The 21748-nt window shown below is 45.1% G+C and overlaps 1 protein-coding gene across 3 annotated transcripts in view; it reads right to left on the bottom strand.

Moving 5' to 3' along the window:
• Window positions 1–21748, bottom strand: part of LOC143930661 (alpha-2-macroglobulin-like) — a 268790-nt gene that overhangs the window by 75524 nt on the left and 171518 nt on the right. For all 3 annotated transcript variants that reach the window (XM_077455159.1, XM_077455160.1, XM_077455161.1), the window contains one exon: window positions 21312–21433. In XM_077455159.1, coding sequence (XP_077311285.1) covers window positions 21312–21433 — 122 coding nt within the window. The remainder of the gene's footprint in view (window positions 1–21311; window positions 21434–21748) is intronic.

Genomic DNA, 21748 nt, shown 5'->3' with positions numbered 1-21748 from the left:
ACACAAGCCGGTCCATGAACAGGGAGAGGAGGCGTTTGTGGACCAAGAATTGATTGCGCCAGCGTGACCAGTTCTCGCACATGCCTTTGCTCCGTGAGATCCGGGAGAATAATCCTGATGATTTCAGGAATTATCTCTGGATGACGGACCCCATTTTTCACCATCTGCTGGCTTTGCTGACCCCTTATATCACCAGGCAGGATACCTGCATGCGGCAAGCCATCACTCCGGAGCAGAGGCTCATCGCCACGTTGCGCTACTTGGCGACAGGGAGAAGCCTTTAGGACCTCAAGTTCTCTACAGGCATCTCCCCCCAGGCTCTGGGGATCATTATTTCAGAGACCTGTTCTGCCATTATTCAGGTCCTGCAGAAGGACTATATAAAGGTAAGTTTTATCCTTTAACATCACATTCTATGTATTTCATGATTGCTAATGTCTTGCATTTCTTTCCTCATTCCCTAATTACCATCATTGCAATATGCTCTAATTCATATGCTCTGCCCCTTTGTCCTCAGGCATATTTGCCTCACTAACTTCCCCACCATGCTCTTCTTGGCTCATAAAACTATAGTCTAGTCACTTACCAATGTCTTTTGTCAGCTACATAGTATTGTTTTCCCCTAAACACCCCCTATAAAGTCTACAAATGTGATGTGTGTGCTTCAATTCATGCAGAGTCACTTTTTAAAATTTTTGGGGTTGTGCCAAACTCATTAGGAACCCCCCTCCCCCCAACTGCTAGCTCAGCTGATAGCAATCCTCTCTCTGATGACTTTACCAAACCCATTACACACTATCTCTACCTTTTTGATGATCACATTTATGGATGAATTCACCTAAGCATGTAGTGCAAGGGACTGCCTCAATACTTTCAAATGCTATTTTTATTTTGTTTTTTCACCTATTAATTATCTTGATATGTAATAGCAGAATGTCAAAATGTGCTTCCATTTTGTTTTCTTTTTGGTATTATGACACTTCTTACCTGTCCGGTGGGCTGCCAATAGTGTAACTAAGGAGGGGCTTTCCAAAGTATCACACATTATTTAGGCATTCAGCTCTTAATCAAGTGGAGAGGGTTACCTGTCCAAAACATCCCCCCCTCATTTTTTAGCAAGGGCCCATCAGATTGGGGGGGGGGGGTGGGGGATGACGGAGGGATGGGGGTGGTGATGACTCTCATAAGGGGACCTTATGCTTTAGGCTTTAAATACTCAGTTTCCAAAATGTTATACTAATTTTGACCAAAAATGTTGGTGTCTAATCTGCTTGCAATGTTGATTTGTCAAACTAATTTTGGTTCTTGTTTCACTCCACAGTGTCCTTCAACGCCACAGGAATGGCAGACTGTGGCCTCCCACTTTGGCAGTCGTTGGGACTTTCCCAATTGTGGAGGAGCAATAGATGGGAAGCACGTCCGCATCGTCCCACCACCCAACTCGGGGTCGTACTATTTTAACTACAAGGGGTTTAATAGTATTGTGATGTTGGCGGTGGTGTTTGCAACATGTTTTTGTATGTGGACGTGGGGCAAAATGTACGGATGTCGTATGGTGGAGTCTTCGCACAGACAGAGTTATACTGGCGTCTCCAGAGTGGCAGTCTGGGCTTGCCACCCCCAGAGGAGAATCAGGAAGGACTCCTGTTCGTCTTTGTCGCGGATGAGGCGTTTGCCCTGGCGAACCATCTGATGCGGCCTTTCCCGATGAGGACCCTCACCCCAGACCAGCCTATTCATATGGCGGAATACAAACAATCACATAGTGCTGGCGTGCTGTGTTCTGCATAATTTTCTTAAAAAATGTTCTGCAAACTATGCGGTCTCAGTTGGCCAACAAGAAGCAGACTTGCTGGAAAATGAAGAAAACCTCACGGGCCTTGAACCTGCTCATCCTGGCTTGCCCCCCCAAAGCGCCTGTGAGGTTAGATCACAATACATGGACTACTTTGTGGGTAGGGGGGCCATTGATATGCCAGACAATATCTGAGAGGCATTTTCAAAATAAATTTTTCTTTGAAACTCCTTAATTTACTACTTGGCTTGGTTTTAGGTGTCTCCTAGGTATATTTATGTTTTTTCAAGTTGTGCCTTTTTCAACAACAGTGCAAACCCAAGTTCTGAGTGAGATGAAGGGACAGTCTCTTCTTCAGATAAGCTTATTATGTTGTGGGTCTGCTACACACACACCTTGTTTTTGGTAACTAATGTATGTAGTAGACATGTGCAGAGTAAAATATTTCGTTTCGGAATTTCGTTTTCGTCCGAAAAATGTATTTATTTAGTTACTCCCGAAATTCGTTTTTATTTATTTCATTTTTCGTTCAAAAATTGCATTCGTCCGAAAATCCACATGAATTACGGTTGAATCTGTCTTTGAAGGCTTATGGTGTCTGTCGAATGTATAAAGAAGATTAGAGGGAGCTAGTATCTAGCATACTTTTATTTTTAGAATTTTAGAACCCTATTAAAGTCTATGGGACTCCAACGTTCGAAATCTCAAGTGCTAATTTTAAAGGCTAATTTGCAAGTTACTGTCCTAAAAAGTGTTTGGGGACCCGGGTCCTGCCCCAGGGGACATGTATCAATGCAAAAAAAGTTTTAAAAACGGATGTTTTTTCGGGAGCAGTGATTTTAATAATGATTAAAGTGAAACAATAAAAGTGTAATATTCCTTTAAATTTCGTAGGGGGGGGGGGGGGTGTCTATAGTATGCCTGTGAAGGGGCGCATGTTTCTGGTGCTTAGAACTGTCCCTGCACAAAGTGTCATTTATGCAGGAAAAAAAGTCCTTTAAAATCACTCGCAGCTATTATGAATTGTCGGCTCCGTAATACAGAGAACACTCATTGAAAGTCATTGATAAAAAAATAAATAAATAAATAAAAAAGCGTGGGGGTCCCAAAATTCAATTACCAGGCCCTTCAGGTCTGGTATGGATATTAACCACTTCAGGACCGCCGTATTGCCAATGTACGTCAGCACAATGGCACAGGCAGGCACAATCACGTACATCTACGTGATTGCCTTCCAGCGGGTGGGGGGTCCGATCGGACCCCCTCCCGCTGGTTACGGCGGTCCGATTCGGTCCAGGAGCGCTCCGTGATGAGGGGATGGCCGTTGGTTTTCGGCCACCCCCTCTGGATCGCTCCTGGCCAATGAGAAGCTTCCTCCCCTGTGTATTGTTTACACAGGAAGGAGGAAGTGATGTCATTCTCCTCGGGGCGGTCTTTTTGACCGGACTACGAGGAGAAGACAGAAAGTAAGTGTGCACCAACACTACACTGACATGTAGGTACACACAGGCACACAAACCCCCCCCCGATCGCCCCCCCCCCGATCGCCCCCTGCCCCCCCTCCCCCCCCAGTCACAGTGTCACTGATTGCATTGATCATTTCTTTACTGATCAATGCATTCAGTGTCAGTTGTGACAGTAAAAACTGTCAGGACAGTTAGTGTTAGGTCCAGGGTAGCCCCCTATCACCCCCCAATAAAGATTTAACCCCCTGATTGCCCCTAGAGTTAACCCTTTCACCCCCTTTTGCCAGTGTCACTAAGCGATCATTTTTCTGATCGCTGCATGTGTCGCTAGGTAGCTAGTTATTTTTTTAGGTTCACCGCCAGGTTTTTATATCGCTAGGTACCCCGATATACTACCCAATAATGGTTTTAACCCCCTGATTGCCGCTAGTTAACCCTTTCACCCCCTTTTGCCAGTGTCACTAAGCGATCGTTTTTCTGATCGCTGCATTAGTGTCGCTACAGTCGCTAGGTAGCTAGTTATTTTTTTAGGTTCACCGCCAGGTTTTTATAGCGCTAGGTACCCCGATATACTACCCAATAATGGTTTTAACCCCCTGATTTCCGCTAGTTAACCCTTTCACCCCCTTTTGCCAGTGTCACTAAGCGATAATTTTTCTGAACGCTGCATCAGTGTCGCTAGTGTCGCTAGGTAGCTAGTTATTTTTTTAGGTTCACCGCCAGGTTTTTATAGCGCTAGGTACCCCAATATACTACCCAATAATGGTTTTAACCCCCTGATTGCTGCTAGTTAACCCTTTCACCCCCTTTCACCAGCGATCACAGTATAAGTGTCACTGGTGACGCTGGTTAGCCAGTTAGTTATTTAGGTTCCCCGTCAGGTTTTTATATAGCGCCAGGGACCCCCATATACTACCTAATAAAAATTTGAACCCCCTGATTGCTCCTAGTTAACCCTTTCACCACTGATCACCGTATAAGTGTTACGGGTGACTCTGGTTAGTTTGTTTTTTATAGCATCAGGGCACCCACCATTTATTACCCAATAAAGGTTTAACCCCCTGATCACCCGGCGGGTGATATCAATTAGGTTTTAGGGTCAGGGTCTGCGTCGCCCCAGGCAGCGCTAGGTTAGTGCCAGTACCGCTAACACCCACACACAAAGCATACACCTCCCGTAGTGGTATAGAATCTGAACAGATCAATATCTGATCTGATCAGATCTATACTAGCGTCCCCAGCAGTTTAGGGTTCCAAAAAAACGCATTGTTAGCGGGATCAGCCCAAATACCTGCTGGCACCTGCGTTTTGCCCCTCTGCCCAGCCCACCCAAGTGCAGTATCGATCGATCACTGTCACTTACAAAACACTAAACACATAACTGCAGCGATCGCAGAGTCAGGCCTGATCCCTGCCATCGCTAACAGGTTTTTTGGTAGCATTTTATATTCAAATCCGGAAGGCAGTGCTTGGTTTTCGGGGTCCCGTACGTGGCTAGGCTCCCAAAAAGTCCCCCACATGTGGTATCCCTGTACTCGGGAGAAGCAGCAGAATTTATTTTGGGGTGTAATTTGACTTCTGCCCATAGCATGTGTGAGCAATATATCATTTAGTGACAACTTTGTGCAAAAAAAAAAAAAGTTTGTAATATTCCCGCAACTTTTGGCAAAATATAAAATATTCCATGGACTCAACATGCCTCTCAGTAAATAGCTTGGGGTGTCTACTTTCCAAAATGGGGTCATTTGGGGGGGTTTTGTGCTATTTTGGCATTTTATGGACTTCGAAACTGTGATAGGTAGTGAGGAGTTAAATCAAAAATTTGCACCCTTAGAAATCCTGAAGGTGGTGATTGGTTTTCGGGGTGCCGTGCGCGACTAGACTCCCAAAAAGTCCCACACATGTGGTATCCCCGTACTCAGGAGAAGCAGCAGAATGTATTTTGGGGTGTCATTTCACATATGCCCATAGCATGTGTGAGCAATATATCATTTAGTGACAACTTGGTGCAAAAAAAAAAAAGTTTGTAATAGTCCCGCAACTTGTGGCAAAATATAAAATATTCCATGGACTCAACATGCCTCTCAGTAAATAGCTTGGGGTGTCTACTTTCCAAAATGGGGTCATTTTGGGGGGTTTTGTGCTATTTTGGCATTTTATGGCCTTCGAAACTGTGATAGGTAGTGAGGAGTTAAATCAAAAATTTGCACCCTTAGAAATCCTGAAGGTGGTGATTGGTTTTCGGGGTGCCGTGCGCGACTAGACTCCCAAAAAGTCCCACACATGTGGTATCCCCATACTCGGGAGAAGTAGCGGAATATATTTTGGGGTGCAATTCCACATATAACCATGGCATGTGTGAGCAATATATCATTTAGTGACAACTTTTTGTAAAAAAAATTTTTTTTTTTTTTTTTTTGTCATTATTCAATCCCTTAGGACAAAAAAAATAAATATTCAATGGGCTCAACATACCCATCAGCAATTTCCTTGGGGTGTCTACTTTCCAAAATGGGGTCATTTGGGGGGGATTTGTACTGCCCTGCCATTTTAGCACCTCAAGAAATGAGATCGGCAGTCATAAATTAAAAGCTGTGTAAATTCCAGAAAATGTACTCTAGTTTGTAGACGCTATAACTTTTGCGCAAACCAAAAAATATACGCTTATTGACATTTTTTTTACTAAAGACATGTGGCTGAATCAATTTTGCCCTCAATGTATGACTAAAATTTAGTTTATTCGATTTTTCTTATAACAAAAAGAAGAAAATATCTTTTTTTTTCAAAATTTTCGCTCTTTTTCCATTTATATCGCAAAAAAAAAAAATCGCAGAGGCAATCAAATACCATCAAAAGAAAGCTCTATTTGTGGGAAGAAAAGGACGCAAATTTCGTTTGGGTGCAATATTGCATGACCGCGCAATTACCAGTTAAAGCAGCGCAGTGCGAAATTGCAAAAAGACCTCTGGTCCTTAAGGTATTTATTGGTCCGGAGCTGAAGTGGTTAAGGGGAACCCTGTGTCAAATTTAAAAAAAAATTTGACGTGGGGTTCCCCCTAAATATCCATACCAGACCCTTCAGGTCTGGTATGGATATTAAGGGGAACCCCGCGTCAAATTAAAAAAAAAATTGATGTGGGTGTCCCCCTAAAAATCCATACCAGACCCTTTATCCGAGCACGCAACCTGGCAGGCCGCAGGAAAAGAGGGGGGGACGAGAGAGCGCCCCCCTCCCTCCTGAACCGTACCAGGCCACATGCCCTCAACATTGGGAGGATGCTTTGAGGGTCTGTGACCCCTCAAAGCACCTTGTCCCCATGTTGATGCGGAGAAGGGCCTCATCCCCACAACCCTGACCGGTGGTTGTTGGGGTCTGCGGGTGGGGGGCTTATCAGAATCTGGAAGCCCCCTTTAACAAGGGGACCACCAGATCCCGGCCCCCCCATCTTCTGTCTCCACTGTCCCCTGGGGCAGGACCCGGGTCCCCAAACACTTTTTAGGACAGTAACTTGCAGAATCTTTTCTCTCTGTCGAATATTTTCTCTATATAATCGGACTAATAGAGGTAAGGTTAGGCACATTCGACCACAGGTTCTATAGACACAGATTGTTATTGTCAGAGTCACGTCGAATCTCCTATTCTATATCGAACTGTTGTAACAATGAAAACAAAATAAAGCATTTATTTATGTCGGATCTTTCGTTTTTCGGATTCTGTGCTTTCGTTATCGTTTGTCAAAACGAAAACGAAAATAGCTGAAATTCGGACGAAAATTAATGCACATGTCTAGTATGTAGTGCATTAATGACCACAATCGTGCTAATTTTCAGCACCATGAGAGGAAAATGGCATGATTGTACAAATTTACACATCACTGTGGGTGTTTTTTTTTACTAAAGGCACATCCACTATGCACTACAAGTGCACTGCAAAAGTACACCTGAAACTGCACTTGGAGTGCAAAGTGGAGTTGCCTGTAGTAAATAAAACCAATTCTCACCGCAAACTAAAATTTTACTCCAAATACATGTTTGGCGCAATGAAAAAGGAAGCCACACATTGTTGATAATTAAACTTTTTAATCCAAGCACATTCACATGTGCGTTTAGAAATGTTTTTACAACAAAACAAGAAATTGTGTGTATCAAAAACAGACTTTCAGCTAATTTTTGTTTACTTGGTGTTTTTGTGTAAACAGGCATGTATCAAAGCGTAAAATACAGAACACAGGAACTTACAAAGTTCAACTTTGAAAAGTGAAGACAATATCAGACATGAGTATGTACAAACTGGGCTGATATTGCCTTCATCACATGGGGTGTCACCCCTGGAAAATCCAAATTTGGAAGATGCACACTGTGTGTCAACATGTGCTATCTCCCATCATGGGGGATCAATGTACATGCTTTGGGGCTACAACCTCTTCATCTCAGCCACTTTACACAAAACACGTACATTGAACCCCCATGATGGGAGATAGTACATGTTTACACACTCTGTGCATCTTTCAAATTTGTAATTTCGATAAATACAAAAGTTGTGTTTTAAAATCGCAAAACTAAAACCCTATCTATTTTTTTCTGTTTCACACTCTCCCCAAAACATCAATGATGTTCTTTATTTTATTTTTAACATCATTGATGTTTTGCTGTATATTTTCCAAATCCCGATTGCACCCCATTATCTCCCCAATCAGGATCTGTGCACTTTCACTGGTAAAACGGGAATCTTCTTCCACATCACCTACAAAACAAAGCAAAAAAACACACCATGTAATAAAAATATGGTGAGATACATTGATGAGCTTACCGGAAGCTGTGTTCTCCGACACTCACCTGTTGTGGTGACAATTTCTCCAACCTCAACAATCTCTCCTTCCTCCTCCTCCTCCTCCTCCTGCTCCTCTGCTTCTGGTTTTGGAATTTGGCCTTCTTTAGGAGGGGTGGGGTCCCTGGTCCCCACAATTGTTTCTTTTGGCAGAGCTTCAAGGTCAGAACATTATTGGGGACACTGTGTTCAGCTCGAATACTTACCTGCAGAACGATGTTTCCTACGAACGAATGAAACCATGAACTTGAAAGTGGCCATTTTAAAATGCACAACATGAAATCAAAGCATATGGAGCAGGATGCAAGCAATAATAATCATATGAACACACGACAACTACTTACTTTTGTCAAGAACATGCTTGATCCTTATGTACTGCTTGTGCTCCCTCAGTTTCAGGTCTGACCAGCATTTCCTCAGTTGATCCTTGGATCGGCGTACCCCAAAATTCTTATGAAGACTCTTCACAACTTTATTCATGATCTTGGCCTTTCTGATATTTGAGTTTGGGTAAGGTCCATACTTCCCATCATAGTTGGTCCTGTTCAATATGTCCACCATCTCCAACATCTCTCCAAAAGACATATTTGAGGCCTTAAATCTTCTCTTCCGGGATCGGGACGTTTCAGGCTCCGGGCTTTCCTCACCCTCCTCCTCGTTAGTGGAACTATTATTAGTGCGCACCTGCGTTCTCTCCGCCATGTGCTCTCCCCACTGCGCCGGAAGCGAAGGGGCGGGGAATAGTCTAGAAAGAACGTCAGGGGCGGGTAATAGTCTAGAAAGAACGTCAGGGGCGGGCAGAGTTTCACGCATGCGCACTGTATATAAAGCGCAACACGCGTGTGCCATCCGTATGATCGGTGAACAGAGGGAGAAGCTGACGCGACGAACGTGCAAACGAAGGTAAAATGTTGAATTTGGTACATCACTAGGCTATACTGCTTCTAGATTGAGGCCTGCATTAGTGGAGTTTAGCCTGACATTAGGGTTTGTCTTGTGTTGTGTCTTGCAGAGATTATGGATGGTTTCAATGATCACAGTTTCCTCCCTCTGTTCATCGATAAATACAGAGACATGCTCTGCCTGTGGCAACCAACACACCCACAAAAGAGGCAGGCAGCAATGTTGAAACTGGTTGAGTTTGTGAAGCCGGTGGTCCCCAGGGCAGACGTCAACTATTTAAAAAAGAAAATTGGTAGCCTCAGGAGTACATGTATGAGGAAGAGGACCAAGTGCTGAAGTCCATGCAATCTGGAGCTTCAGCAGATGACGTTTATGTTCCCACCCTGTGGTATTATGACAGGATTAATTTTCTGTCAGACCAGGCTGAGGTCAGAGAATCCCTCTCTACTCTTCCTTCCACGCGTCCTATGCTCCGTTCCACACACGATGAGTCTTCCGACGCCCAACCTGGGCCTTCCACTCAGGAAGAACTGTGGGAGCCCAGCTTGAGCCAGGTATAGTATTGTTGTACATATTTTGGGAGTAAAAATGAATGATGTTAACTAGATTTTTGCTCACTAATTGCTGAGTTTTGAAAGTGTTTCACATATCAATAGACAGTAGTGGCCAAAACCTTTGGGACAAGAAAGAAAAATGTTGGGCACAGAATGATAGTCTTTTCTATTGGTTAACAATTTGCAACAGTGTTGATGTGAAAATTGTGTGTGTTTGATGAACCAAAAACTCAAACTATGTCCCTTTTTTATACACAGGAAGAACTCAGCCAGGAACAGGAGGGTGTGGAATACAGCAGCCAGGAGGTGGCTGTGGAAAGTGGCAGCCAGGAGGAGGCGGGGGTAAGTGGCAGCCAGGCGGTGGGTGGCCAAAGGAGCCTCACTGAATGCCAGGTCCCTCCCCTCCGCCTTCCACGCAAAACGGCGAGAAAGGGGGGGAATGTTGAGGAGTCGGCCCTAAGGCTGATTGGTGAGGCTTCTGCGGCCCTCCAAGCAAAACCCACCTACCAAGAGGCCTTTGCCGCCTTGGTTGCGTGCAAGCTTGATAAAATGGAGCAGGGGCAATAGCTCTTGTGTGAGGAGGTTATTATACACACCCTCAACAATGGTCTGTTGGGACAAATGACACAAGAAACACACTTGTGTGGTTTGGCCCATGCCCCTGCTCCTCCTCCTCCTCCTCCTTCTGCCACACCTCCAGCACCACAGCCACAGCCTGGAAGGAAGCATGGAAGGAAGACCAGAGAGTGATGACCTGGGTTCAGTCTGGTCTGACAGAAGATGCAGCCTGTTGTAGTACCACAGCCTGGGAACATAGATGTCATCTGCTGCTGTTCCGGGTTTCATGGACTTCAGGACCAGACTTCTCTCCCTCAGATATGTATTCCTCAGGCCACCAATTTTTGCGTTTAAATAGTTGATGTGTGCCCTGGGGGCCAAAGGCTTCACTAATTTCCCCAGTTTCAACATCGCTGCCTTCCTCTTTATCTGTTACTGACACCAAAATAAAGGTATTTTTTGTTTGAAGAAATACTTGCATATGTGTTTTACTTCCAAAGGCCAGTTTATTTGTGAGCAGGCAGGTACATTTCCCCCCAAAAAAGTGACATGAATAACAAGGGGCACCAACACTAACCAACCTCCTGTAGATTAAAAAATAAAAACAAAATATCAAAAATACAATAATGTTGTTGTGGTAAGTTAACACACAAAAAACACCCTAAAAAATTGAGAAATTAGCAAACTGACAAAAAAGGAGATGTTTAGGGAAAAAATAAATGCATCCAAAAAAGAATAAACAAAATTTAAAATTGTGTAGATGTGACGAAATCCAAAATTGTATTTCCGAAATGGTTAAAAAAGAGTCAGGAAATACGTTCGGGAGAAATGTGTGTGACTATGAGCATCAAAAGAAGTTCCTTCTTGCAGCATTGTAAAGAACAAGAGAATGCGCTTCATGAAAGAATTTTTAACATTGCAGCATGACGAATGTGTTATATCGATTACCAGCAGTAGTTTTACCTGAGCGAGCTCTTCCGTGTCGGAATTTGAATGTGAGCATGCGTGGCACCTTGTCCGTCGGAGTAGGCTACACATGATCGGAGTATGTCCGATTGGAGCAGTTTGTCGGAAAATATTTCCAGCAAGTTGGAAAATTTGGTCCGACGGATATTCCGACGGAAACAGTCCAATGCATACCACACACAGTCGGAATATCCGACAAACCGCTCCAATCGGACACATTCCGACGGAATCTCCGACCGTGTGTACAAGGGCTTAGTGTGAAACCCAATAATAAAAGAATTGAATAGTCACAATTTATATGCAGTTTACCTGTGTTGTCACCTGGGCATACACTGCTACACCTGCCTGGAGAATGAACAAACCTCACAATAGATTGTTAAATCAAAATATAAGTTTACTGGAACAGGTTTGAACATTTAACATAAGAACTTTAGTGACATACAGTTCTGACACAATAAGAAAGCAAATAGTTGCGAATGACTATCACACAAGAGCTACCTGGATTGCTCCCGTAGGTGCATCTCCAAGTGGGACTAATGCTCAGGCAATACAACCTCAGCACTGGGCACTTTCTCACTTCCAGGACACCGCGCAGACACTATAAAATCTGTAATATGCTACATAGTATTTGAACAGGATGATATAGGCATGTATAATTACTCAGTACTCCCCCTACAGTTTATGGTGGGTAATTGCAACTCTGTAAGGCCTTACAGTAAAGGATAGAGTCTCTTGTCTTCTTTTCTTCAGCTAGCCATTATACTGCAGAATTTATAATCCGCAGGATTTTCAAACAGTAATGTTGTGTGGAATAATACAAAACAGTAACTTCGATTGTGCAATATATTTGTGAACTCCTTCCCTGGGAATGCACTTCCAGCATCACTTGGTAATGAAATCAGGCTTTGAGGCCTATGTGAGTGTAATTCAACTTAAAAGAACTGCTCCGTGGGACTACAGGTCTCAACAATGCTGTAAGTCTAGTCTGTGTGAAGTGCGATATTTAATTTCTGGGCAACATCCCTCTCACCACACCAGGCCTAGATGGATGGATGCCTCCTCTCAGATGGTCTCCGTCCTGCTGTCAGTCAGCTCTGCAATGCTGCACCACTCCACAAGATGACTGGGACCTCCGTCTGGCTCCGTCAGGTGCTCTGGATCTTCCAGTCGGATAACACTGCTTCTCCAGCAGACTGTGGTGAGACTCTCTCTGTAGTTGCTGCTCCGCTCAAGGTAGGCATAGCTTTTCCAATGCACTCCCACAGATCCTATTAGGCAGGCCACGCGTCCCAGCAGAAAGAGACAGAAAATGGCCACGCTGGGCCTTTATTACCTACCCCTAAATACTAATCTAACATCATTGCCTATTGTACAACATTACATGGCAAAAATACCAGCGCTACATTTACAAATTAAGTTTGTTTCTTTCAATTTTGCGCTTCTTTCAGTGTAATACGTTTAAATGTAGATATGTAAAATGTGTAAAAATATTAATGAACAAAGCAAACAAAAATAGAAAAAAAGTTTAAATATTAATAAATATTAATAAAATAGAAAAAATAAAAACATAAAAAGACCACCAGGAAAATTATAACTGAATGGAGTAGTATAAGGAGCTAATTAGGGCTGATTAGAGTAAACTAAGGATTAATAAGGGGTTCAGGGTAACAGAGGAATATTTAATTTAAAAAATACAACTTTTTTCTTTACTTGCCCAGTTGCTTTAAAGTGGATATATACCCCATTTTTTTTTTTTAATTAAGGCTTGCACCTTTTACAGTATAGGATTTCATGTCATCTGTGCCCAGTCTTGCCACAAAGAGTTAATTGAGCTCTGAGCAGTCCTCTTATCTTTTTTCAGTGAGATAAAAACTGACACACAGAGAAATAGTAGGAGTAGTCTAGATAACCACTATGCAGTGGCTGGATTATCAGGGTCGCAACAGTCGGAGTTGCGACTGGGCCCTGGAATTCCATCACTGTGGGGGGGCCCCGGCGTGGTTGCTATTCACAGGGCTGTGAGTGAAGAGCGTGTCTCATGTAAACAGCAGCACAGAGACACCGGCACTCGGGAGTGAAGTTTCATTTTCCCTCGTCCTCTCGCAAAACACACAGCTGATCCTGCTCCCCCTTCGGCCCCCCCTCCCCTCCTCTCCTCTCCTGTGTTCTCCGCGGGCATTCAGGTGTGAAGCTAACAAGCTCACATTTCCCGCGGAGAACACAGGAGAGGAGAGGAGAGGAGGGGAGGGGGGGCCGAAGGGGGAGCAGGATCAGCTGTGTGTTTTGCGAGAGGACAAGGGAAAATGAAACTTCACTCCCGAGTGCCGGTGTTTCTGTGCTGCTGTTTACATGAGACACGCTCTCCACTCACAGCCGTGCTGACTCCTCTCCAGTGTGTGCAGAGACTCAGGAAGATCCCGCCGCCCATCAACATCATAGAGCTGCTGATCGCTGCCTCCCCCCAGGTGCGGGGGGGGTACAGAGATCTGCTGGGGGCCAAGGTGCACGGCGGAGTCCAGCAAGGTACAGAGAAACCTCTTTAAGGGGGGTGACTGTCTAGGGACCCTAAAGTAAGGGGGGCTCTCTGGGGACCCTAAATTAAGGGGGGGTATCTGGGGATCCTGATGTCCAGTACCACCGCCACCCCTCCTCCAGTACCACCACCACCACCATGCTACCCACCTTCAGTACCACCGCCACCCCTCCTCCAGTACCACCACCACCACCGTGCTACCCACCTTCAGTACCACCGCCACCCCTCCTCCAGTACCACCACCACTGTGCCACCCACCTTCAGTACCACCGCCACCCACCTCCAGGACCACCGCCACCCCCTCTCCAGTACCACCACCATGCCACCCCCTCTCCAGTACCACCACCATGCCACCCACCTCCAGTACCACCGCCACCCCTCTCCAGGACCACCATGCCTCTCCAGTACCACCACCCACCCTCTAGTACCACCACCGCCACCCACCTCCAGTACCACCGCCACCCCTCTCCAGGACCACCATGCCTCTCCAGTACCACTACTCACCCTCTAGTACCACCACCGCCACCCACCTCCAGTACCACCGCCACCCCTCTCCAGGACCACCATGCCGCTCCAGTACCATCGCCACCCTCCTCCAGTACCACCACCACCCACCTCCAGTACCACCGCCACCCACCTCCAGTACTACCATCCCCCTCCAGTACCACCGCCACCCCTCTCCAGTACCACCACCCCCCCTTCAGTACCACCACTGCCACCAACCTCCAGTACCACCACCACCCACCTTCAGTACCACCACCACCCCTCTCCAGGACCACCATCCCCCTCCAGGACCACTATCCCCCTCCAGTACCACCACCGCCACCAACCTCCAGTACCACCGCCACCCCTCTCCAGGACCACCATCCCCCTCCAGTACCACCACCACCCCTCTCCGGGACCACCATCCCCCTCCAGGACCACTATCCCCCTCCAGTACCACCACCGCCACCAACCTCCAGTACCACCGCCACCCCTCTCCAGGACCACCATCCCCCTCCAGTACCGCCACCACCCCTCTCCGGGACCACTATCCCCCTCCAGTACCACCAACGCCACCCACCTCCAGTACCACCACCCCTCTCCAGGACCACCATCCCCTCCAGTACCACCACCGCCACCCACCTCCAGTACCACCACCAGCCCCCCTCCAGTACCACCATCCCCCTCCAGTAGCACCACCGCCACCCCCCTCCAGTACCACCACCGCCACCCACCTCCAGTACCACCACCCCTCTCCAGGACCACCACTGCACTGGTGACACAGGTTCCACTGGGGACACAGGTTGCACAGAAATGTTTTACTTTGTTGTACAGTGGAAAAAAATATAGTATCAAAATCATGCTTTTCGGGGGGGGGGGGGGGGCCTTCCTAATTTCTTGCACCGGGGCCCTGAGGTTTCTAGTTACGCCTCTGCCACTATGGCAGTGGTTTAGAAAGGACGAGAGTGGGTTTACACTTTAAAGGGATTGTAAACCCTTGTGGTTTTACACCTCACTGCATTCTATTCAGGGCTCAAGTCCTGCGGGAGCACATGGGAACGGAGTTCCTGTACTTTTTCCACAACAGGAACTCAGTTCCCATTAGCAGCCATGTCCTGCAAGACTTTGAAGTATGCGAGCTGTGTGGCAGGTGCTACACCAGCAGCTGCCGAAAGAGCTCACAATAGTAAGTGCCGCACACCTGACCATTCAGGCATTGCCAGTAGGGGGCCCCATGACAGCTTCGGCTTCAATCTACCTGTCAATCTAGCTGACGGGTAGATCAGGACCCTGCTGCTAAGAGATTGTATTTAGTCAGACCTCTCGTGATGCGCTCCTCCCCACCGGCTCCTCCGGATTTTCTGTCTCCTCATCTCCCCCCCCCCCCCCGTCTCCTGCATACTTGCTCTGTGTGTCCCGCTGAATCCCCCTTCCTCTATCTTCAGTGCCATATGATGAGAGAACCCAGAGGAGGAGCACAGCTATTCTGTTCACATGCAGGGAGAGAGGTGAGCTGAGGGAGGAACATCAGTTTGGGATAGTAAGCTGAGCACAATACCTGGCAAAGTTTAATGCCAGGAGGGAAATTTATGTGGAAATATGTGAAGGGTTGGAATAGCAGCGAGTGTGTGTTGGAGCCCTGCAGAGTTTGCAGCCCCCCAAGCTAACATACATCTCCTAAGCAGGAACACATTACTATCTCCCCAAGCATTCTGTCCAGATAATGTGCAGTTCATTTATGACCTTTCCGTTTAACCCTGTGTTATCTAAACTCTGTTCAATGAAAAGTGTAAACTCACCACATAAACACTCTATATATATATATACAAAATAAAATTCCCCAACAAAGATCAGAACATGATGTTCACATTTGCATGGAAGCACAATTGAATGAATGCTGATTATTCAGAGAATTACCATATTTATGTTTATTGAGGATTGTTTTTTATGTACTAACAGTTAAGCTTCATACACACGATACGAAAATTGGATGAAAAATTACATTTTTGAAGCGTTCGTGCATATGAGCGTATCATTTTTTTTTTGGTGGGCGAGTGGATCTTGGGTAGGAGTTCCCACACTTTTTTCCCCAGGACTTGACCCCCTGGTGTTATTAACACAGCTTATAGGCTATCTTCTTCATGCTTCTTGGAAAGCAGAATTATGAGAAAATATTTACAATATCCCACCTACTTAAAGGGATTGTAAAATTAATTTTTTTTTTAAATAACAAACATGTTATACTTACCTCCACTGTGCAGCTCATTTTGCACAGAGTTTCCCCGAACCTGCTCTTCTGGGGTCCCTTGGCGGCTGTCTCTGCTTCCTCCCGCAGGTACTTCTCACGTTAATGCGAGCTCCCTCGCATGGTGAGAAGCATCTGCAGGCGTGCTCCCGTGATACAGCCGGCGGCTATAGCCGCTTGCTGTATCACGTGGCCCCGCCCCCGGCACTCCGCATCAGTGGATGTGATTGACAGCAGCACCAGCCAATGGCTGCACGGCTTTCCATCCATCCACTCCAGCCAATCAGCGGCCAGGCTGAGTGGTGAAGGACAGCGGGGGCGAGCACGGGATTTTTGAGGGGTGAGGTAAGTAAAACGGGGGGGCTCGGGGCGCAAGCAGTGTCAGATGTTTTTTCACCTTAATGCATAGAATGCATTAAGGTGAAAAAACATTCACCTTTACAACCCCTTTAATGTTTGATAAAATATTGCAAACTTTAAAAAAAAGCAAATATGCAATGAAGGATTTGGGCAATACAGCCCAATATGGCATAGCTCAACATATAAAAAATTAAATAAATTAGTTGAATTTGACTTTTGATATGCAAAAAAAAACCTAATTTATTTGGAAATCGCATGCAGGAAATGCCCTAAAATGTTTAACCAGTTGATATACGCGCTATAGCCAAATGACGGCTACAGCACGGACCTCCTTTGCCGGGACTACATCTATACGCAGCGCGCTCTGTGATCAGCGAGTCTATGAGACTCGCCTGATCACGGATCCGAGCAAGGGGTCAGCTGTCATTGGCTGACAGCTGATCACCGGCGGCTGTGATTGGGACATCAGTCCCGATCACGGCCAGCCCTGCCAGTGCCCACTTGCCCCCTGCCAGTGCCAACTTATCAATAAATAAGTGCCCCCCGTCAGTGCCACCCAGCAGTGCCCATAGTGCCACCCAGCAGTGCCCACAGTGCCACCTATCAGTGCCCACAGTGTCACCCATCAGTGCCCGCAATCTGCCTCAACAACGGTGCTGCACCCCAGTGCCACATTTCCGTGCCCATCAGTGTCATCTACCAGTGCCCATCAGTGCTGCCCATCAGTGCCCAGCAGTGCCACCTATCAGAGCCACCTATCAGTGGTACCTATCAGTGCCCCTTAGTGCCACCCATCCGTGCCACCCATTCGTGCCACCCATCTGTGTCATCTTATCTGTGCCCATCAGTGCTGCCTTATCTGTGCCCATCAGTACTACTTTATCTGTGCCTATCAGTGCCACCTTATCTGTGCCTACCAGTGCCCACCAGTGCAGCCTATCAGTGCCGCCTCATCAGCGCACTTCAATGAAGGAGAAAAATGACCTGTTTGCAAACTATTAAACATGATTTTTTTTTGTTTGTTTAGCAAAAAATAAAACTCCTAGCTGTAATTAAATACCACCAAAAGAAAGCTCTATTTGTGGGAAAAAAATGATAAAAATTTAATTTGGGTACAGTGTTGTATGACCGCGCAATTGTCATTCAAAGTGCATCAGCGCTGAAAGCTGAAAATTGGTCTGGGCGGGAGGGGGGTTTAAGTGCCCAGTAAGCAAGTGGTTAAACACTGCATGAAGCTTTTAACCTCCCACAACATTACACATGTAGGTTCTTTCAATACGAACAATTAAGGCGCAGCATTCCAGCTCACACTCATAATATGACATTACTTCTATAAGAGATGAACCATAAAGGAAAGCATCAAACTTTCCAATATCATTGCCGCCGACATCCCAAAACGTGCAAGTAGAAAGATCCCCTAACAAGGAGATCACAGTACCCCTCGGTACAGCGGGACTTTTAAGGCAGACCAAAATATGAGTAAAAAATTGATTACAAATTTATTCACAAAAATAATACAGAAAATCATTTTACAGGACAGTATAAAAATCCATACATATATTAATGCGTGGAATCATGCATGTAAATATATAGTCTGCACAACATCAAAGGTTTCATATATTTTATAATGTGAACTCCAAAACGCCTATGCTCGGAAGCAAGGACGAGCCAGAAGCGATCGGTCTTTTAAACTAGCATTTGTAATGGAGAATTAACATTCGCAACGTGGCAAATTATTAAGTCTCCACATTCTCTTCTTCTTTAATGGGATAATAATGAAGCTGCTTTGCTGGTCATACTGATGGAGTTATTGCAAACACATTTTCAAAGGCTTTTTTTTTCTGGTGACATCAATTATAATATTAAGTTTTGTTGGGGGTTTTTTGGGCTAGTTACCACACACCATTATCCCATAGTTTTCATGCTCAAAGATACAACTATGTTGGTGTCCCTTGTCAATTTTACAATGTATTTCTTTAATTGTAATTGCCTACTCCCAAACTGTCATTGGAAGTAAAACACATTGCCAAGTATTATTCTACACAATTATTTTATTGTGCATTAAAAAAAGAAAACAAATAAAATTAGACAGGCTATCTGCCAATAGAACGTATAAAAGTGTATTTTATGCAGTCAAAAATATACCACATCAAATCAATATTCAACCAAAATAATTATGTCATCTCCAAGGCCAATAATAAATAACACGTTATCTCCTCTGATTCCGCAACATGGCTGGTTGACGAACGGTCATTCAGAAATAAAATGAAAAGTGTGAAATGGAAAGCGCGAATCAACACTCACCAATCTTCTACTAACATGAAATTAGCAAAAGGAGCCCAAAGGGTGGCGCTAAAGAGCTGAAAAACAACGTAGTATGTCACTACGTTCGTATTTGTTAGCTGACAATTCCTTGCCATTTGTTTGCAAGACAAGTTTGGGCCAACGCCCTTCAGACAAAAGTCTGTGGTTTTGTTGGCCAACAATCCGATCGTGAGTACAAAGCTTTTGAATGACATTTGCGCAGACATGCAACACTATTCTCAAATTCAATTTTAATAATTTTGTTCACACAAATAGAGCTTTCTTTTGGTGGTATTTATTCACCACTGGGTTTTTCATTTTTTTTAAAATAAATAAAAAAGACTGAACATTTTGAAAAAAAAAAGTGTTTTTCATTTCAGTTATAAAATGGCGGTAGTGGGGTTTTTTGGCTGGGCGGTGTGGTTGTGTGGCGGGGGGTAAGCTCACTTGCTGGTTGCTGCCTGGATTACCAGTGCCCATCAATGCTGACCACTAAACGAACCTGCCTGACTTACACTGATCTACCTGACATACATACACTGACCTACCTGACATACATACACTGACAATAGTGACACACACTGACCTACCTGACTAGGAAACTTAATGTGTCCTGCAGCAGCAGCTCAGCCGTGGTGTGCGGTGTGCGCCCATCATCACAGCATAAAGGAGAGGAGAGAGGAGCAAGGAGAGCCGAGCCGGGATCTCACAGTGGCATGGCGGCCGAATTGTAATTCCCACCTTCTGGAGCCTGCAGCGCTTATGATGGACATCACGCGTCCCGCGGTCCCACTATTGGACCAGTGGGACATCCATCATAGGTGCTGCAGGCTTCAGAAGGTGGGACCTGCTATGTGACTCGGCTGGCATCAGATTGGTCCCTGCACGGGGCTATTATTAGAACCTTACGAATTCGAGGCCCAGGCCTTTTTGGGGACCCACTGGGGGCTTCAGACACGGTCAGCCCCCCCCCCCCACTGATGCCACTGGTCCTGATGTACTGACAACCTCATTTCTTGAGGCCCATAAATGTCTGGACACTACAGATAGACCCCATATGACCCCTTTTTGGAAAGTAGACAGTCCCAAGGTATTTAGTAAGAGGAACGGCGATTTTTTTCAAGTTACACATTTTTGTCATAAGTTTTTGGGGAAATGCAGTTCAGTGTCATCAGTCCAGGACACTGACTGGTGACAGTATAACATTTTTGTTTTTACTATTTTTTTAGCATAGAAAAATTGCACTACTCTGAGGAAGTAATTTTTTTTTTTACAAATTACGATCACTTCTAGCAATGAATTTCATTTGCTACAAGCAAGCATTTTACTGAACTAAATTGATTGTTTGTTTTGTTGTGAATGATTAGAAAGAAAATAAGGTTGCCGCTGAGAGCAGTATTTCACAAATTTATTGCAAACAAGTGGTTAAAAACACGTACAAGAGCTTCATAGGGAATTGTCAGTCTGGTAGTCCTCATTTGGTCTGTGTCATTCTACGCCTCTGAGTGGAGAGAGAGCTGGCCAGCAGCTGTCATGATAACAGGAGGAATCAAGAAAGCGGGAAAGCGAGGAGGCGAGATGTCAGCCTTAATTCCCAGAACCACACTGGAACGCTGGTGGGGACGTCAGACGCCCAAGCCTGACGCCACTACCTGCCACGTGCGTTCCAGCATGGTTCCGGAAATCGGGCTGACATCTCCTCTCCTTGTTTCCCTGCTTCCTCCTGTGATAATGTGCTCTGCTGGCCAGCTCTCTCCCCACACAGAGGCATAGGATCATGTGAGGAATAGGATTACCATACTGACATGCTAATTCCCTATGAAGCTCTTGTAAGTGTTTTTAATCACTTGTTTGCAATAAATGTGTAAAATGCTGCACTTAGAAGTGCTTTTATTTCATTTCTGATTTCCCAGAGCTGCTTCTCCTCATCGAAGTGCTCATTTAAGTGTCATTTCCAATTGCTGTTTGGGACTGGAGAAATTAACCCTTACAGTTTTTGTTGTGATTAGTTGTGATTGGCCACAGCTGATGACATGGCACAGATAGGCCGTGATTGGCCCAGTCTGTACCATGTGATAACTGTGACCAATCACATCACAATATGATTACCCTGACTCAGGATTTTCAAATCCCAAAATACACACATTTGGCTCTCCTAAATTTTGTATCTGGCCCATGAACAGGGGTGAGGTAGATACCCCGCAGATAAGGTCTTATCTTGAGAAAAACATTGATTATCAAAGTTTCCGTCTACAACAATACAATTACTCTTCAACTCTCTACATTTCAGTTAACAATAAAAAAATAGGGACCCACTTTGACCAGGATGGTTTTCTCAACAGAATCTGTTCTGTGTTCCCCAGTTATTAGAAGAGCATTTTCAATACAGCCCCCTTCCACAAGCAGAGATCCACTGTCTACACGAATCTTGATTTCATCTGAAAATAAAATAGAGCAGCTTTATTGGCTAATCTTGTTGATCTGAGAGGGACACTAAACGTTGCTGTTTCATACGTAGGAATGACACTGAGAATAGAAGTAGTGACCATGGACATAAAGATCATTTGAATGTTCTAGGGTTCAGGTAAATAGGAGACAGTGGGGTGAGGAGGCATGCTGTTAATGAGTTTCCTAAGATACAGTACATCCGGAAAGTATCCACAGCGCTTGACTTTTTCCAAATTTTGTTATGTTACAGCCTTATTCTGAATGGATTAAATTATTTATTTTCCTCAAATTTCTACAAACAATGC

This window comes from Lithobates pipiens, unplaced genomic scaffold (genome assembly GCF_037356315.1).
Source record: "Lithobates pipiens isolate NorthernLeopardFrog02 unplaced genomic scaffold, aLitPip1_a1.2 Scaffold_25, whole genome shotgun sequence".
Classification (NCBI taxonomy): Eukaryota; Metazoa; Chordata; class Amphibia; order Anura; family Ranidae; genus Lithobates; species Lithobates pipiens.
The sequence above is the reverse complement of the archived record's forward strand: the minus strand, read 5'-3'. Positions and strand labels throughout refer to the sequence as shown.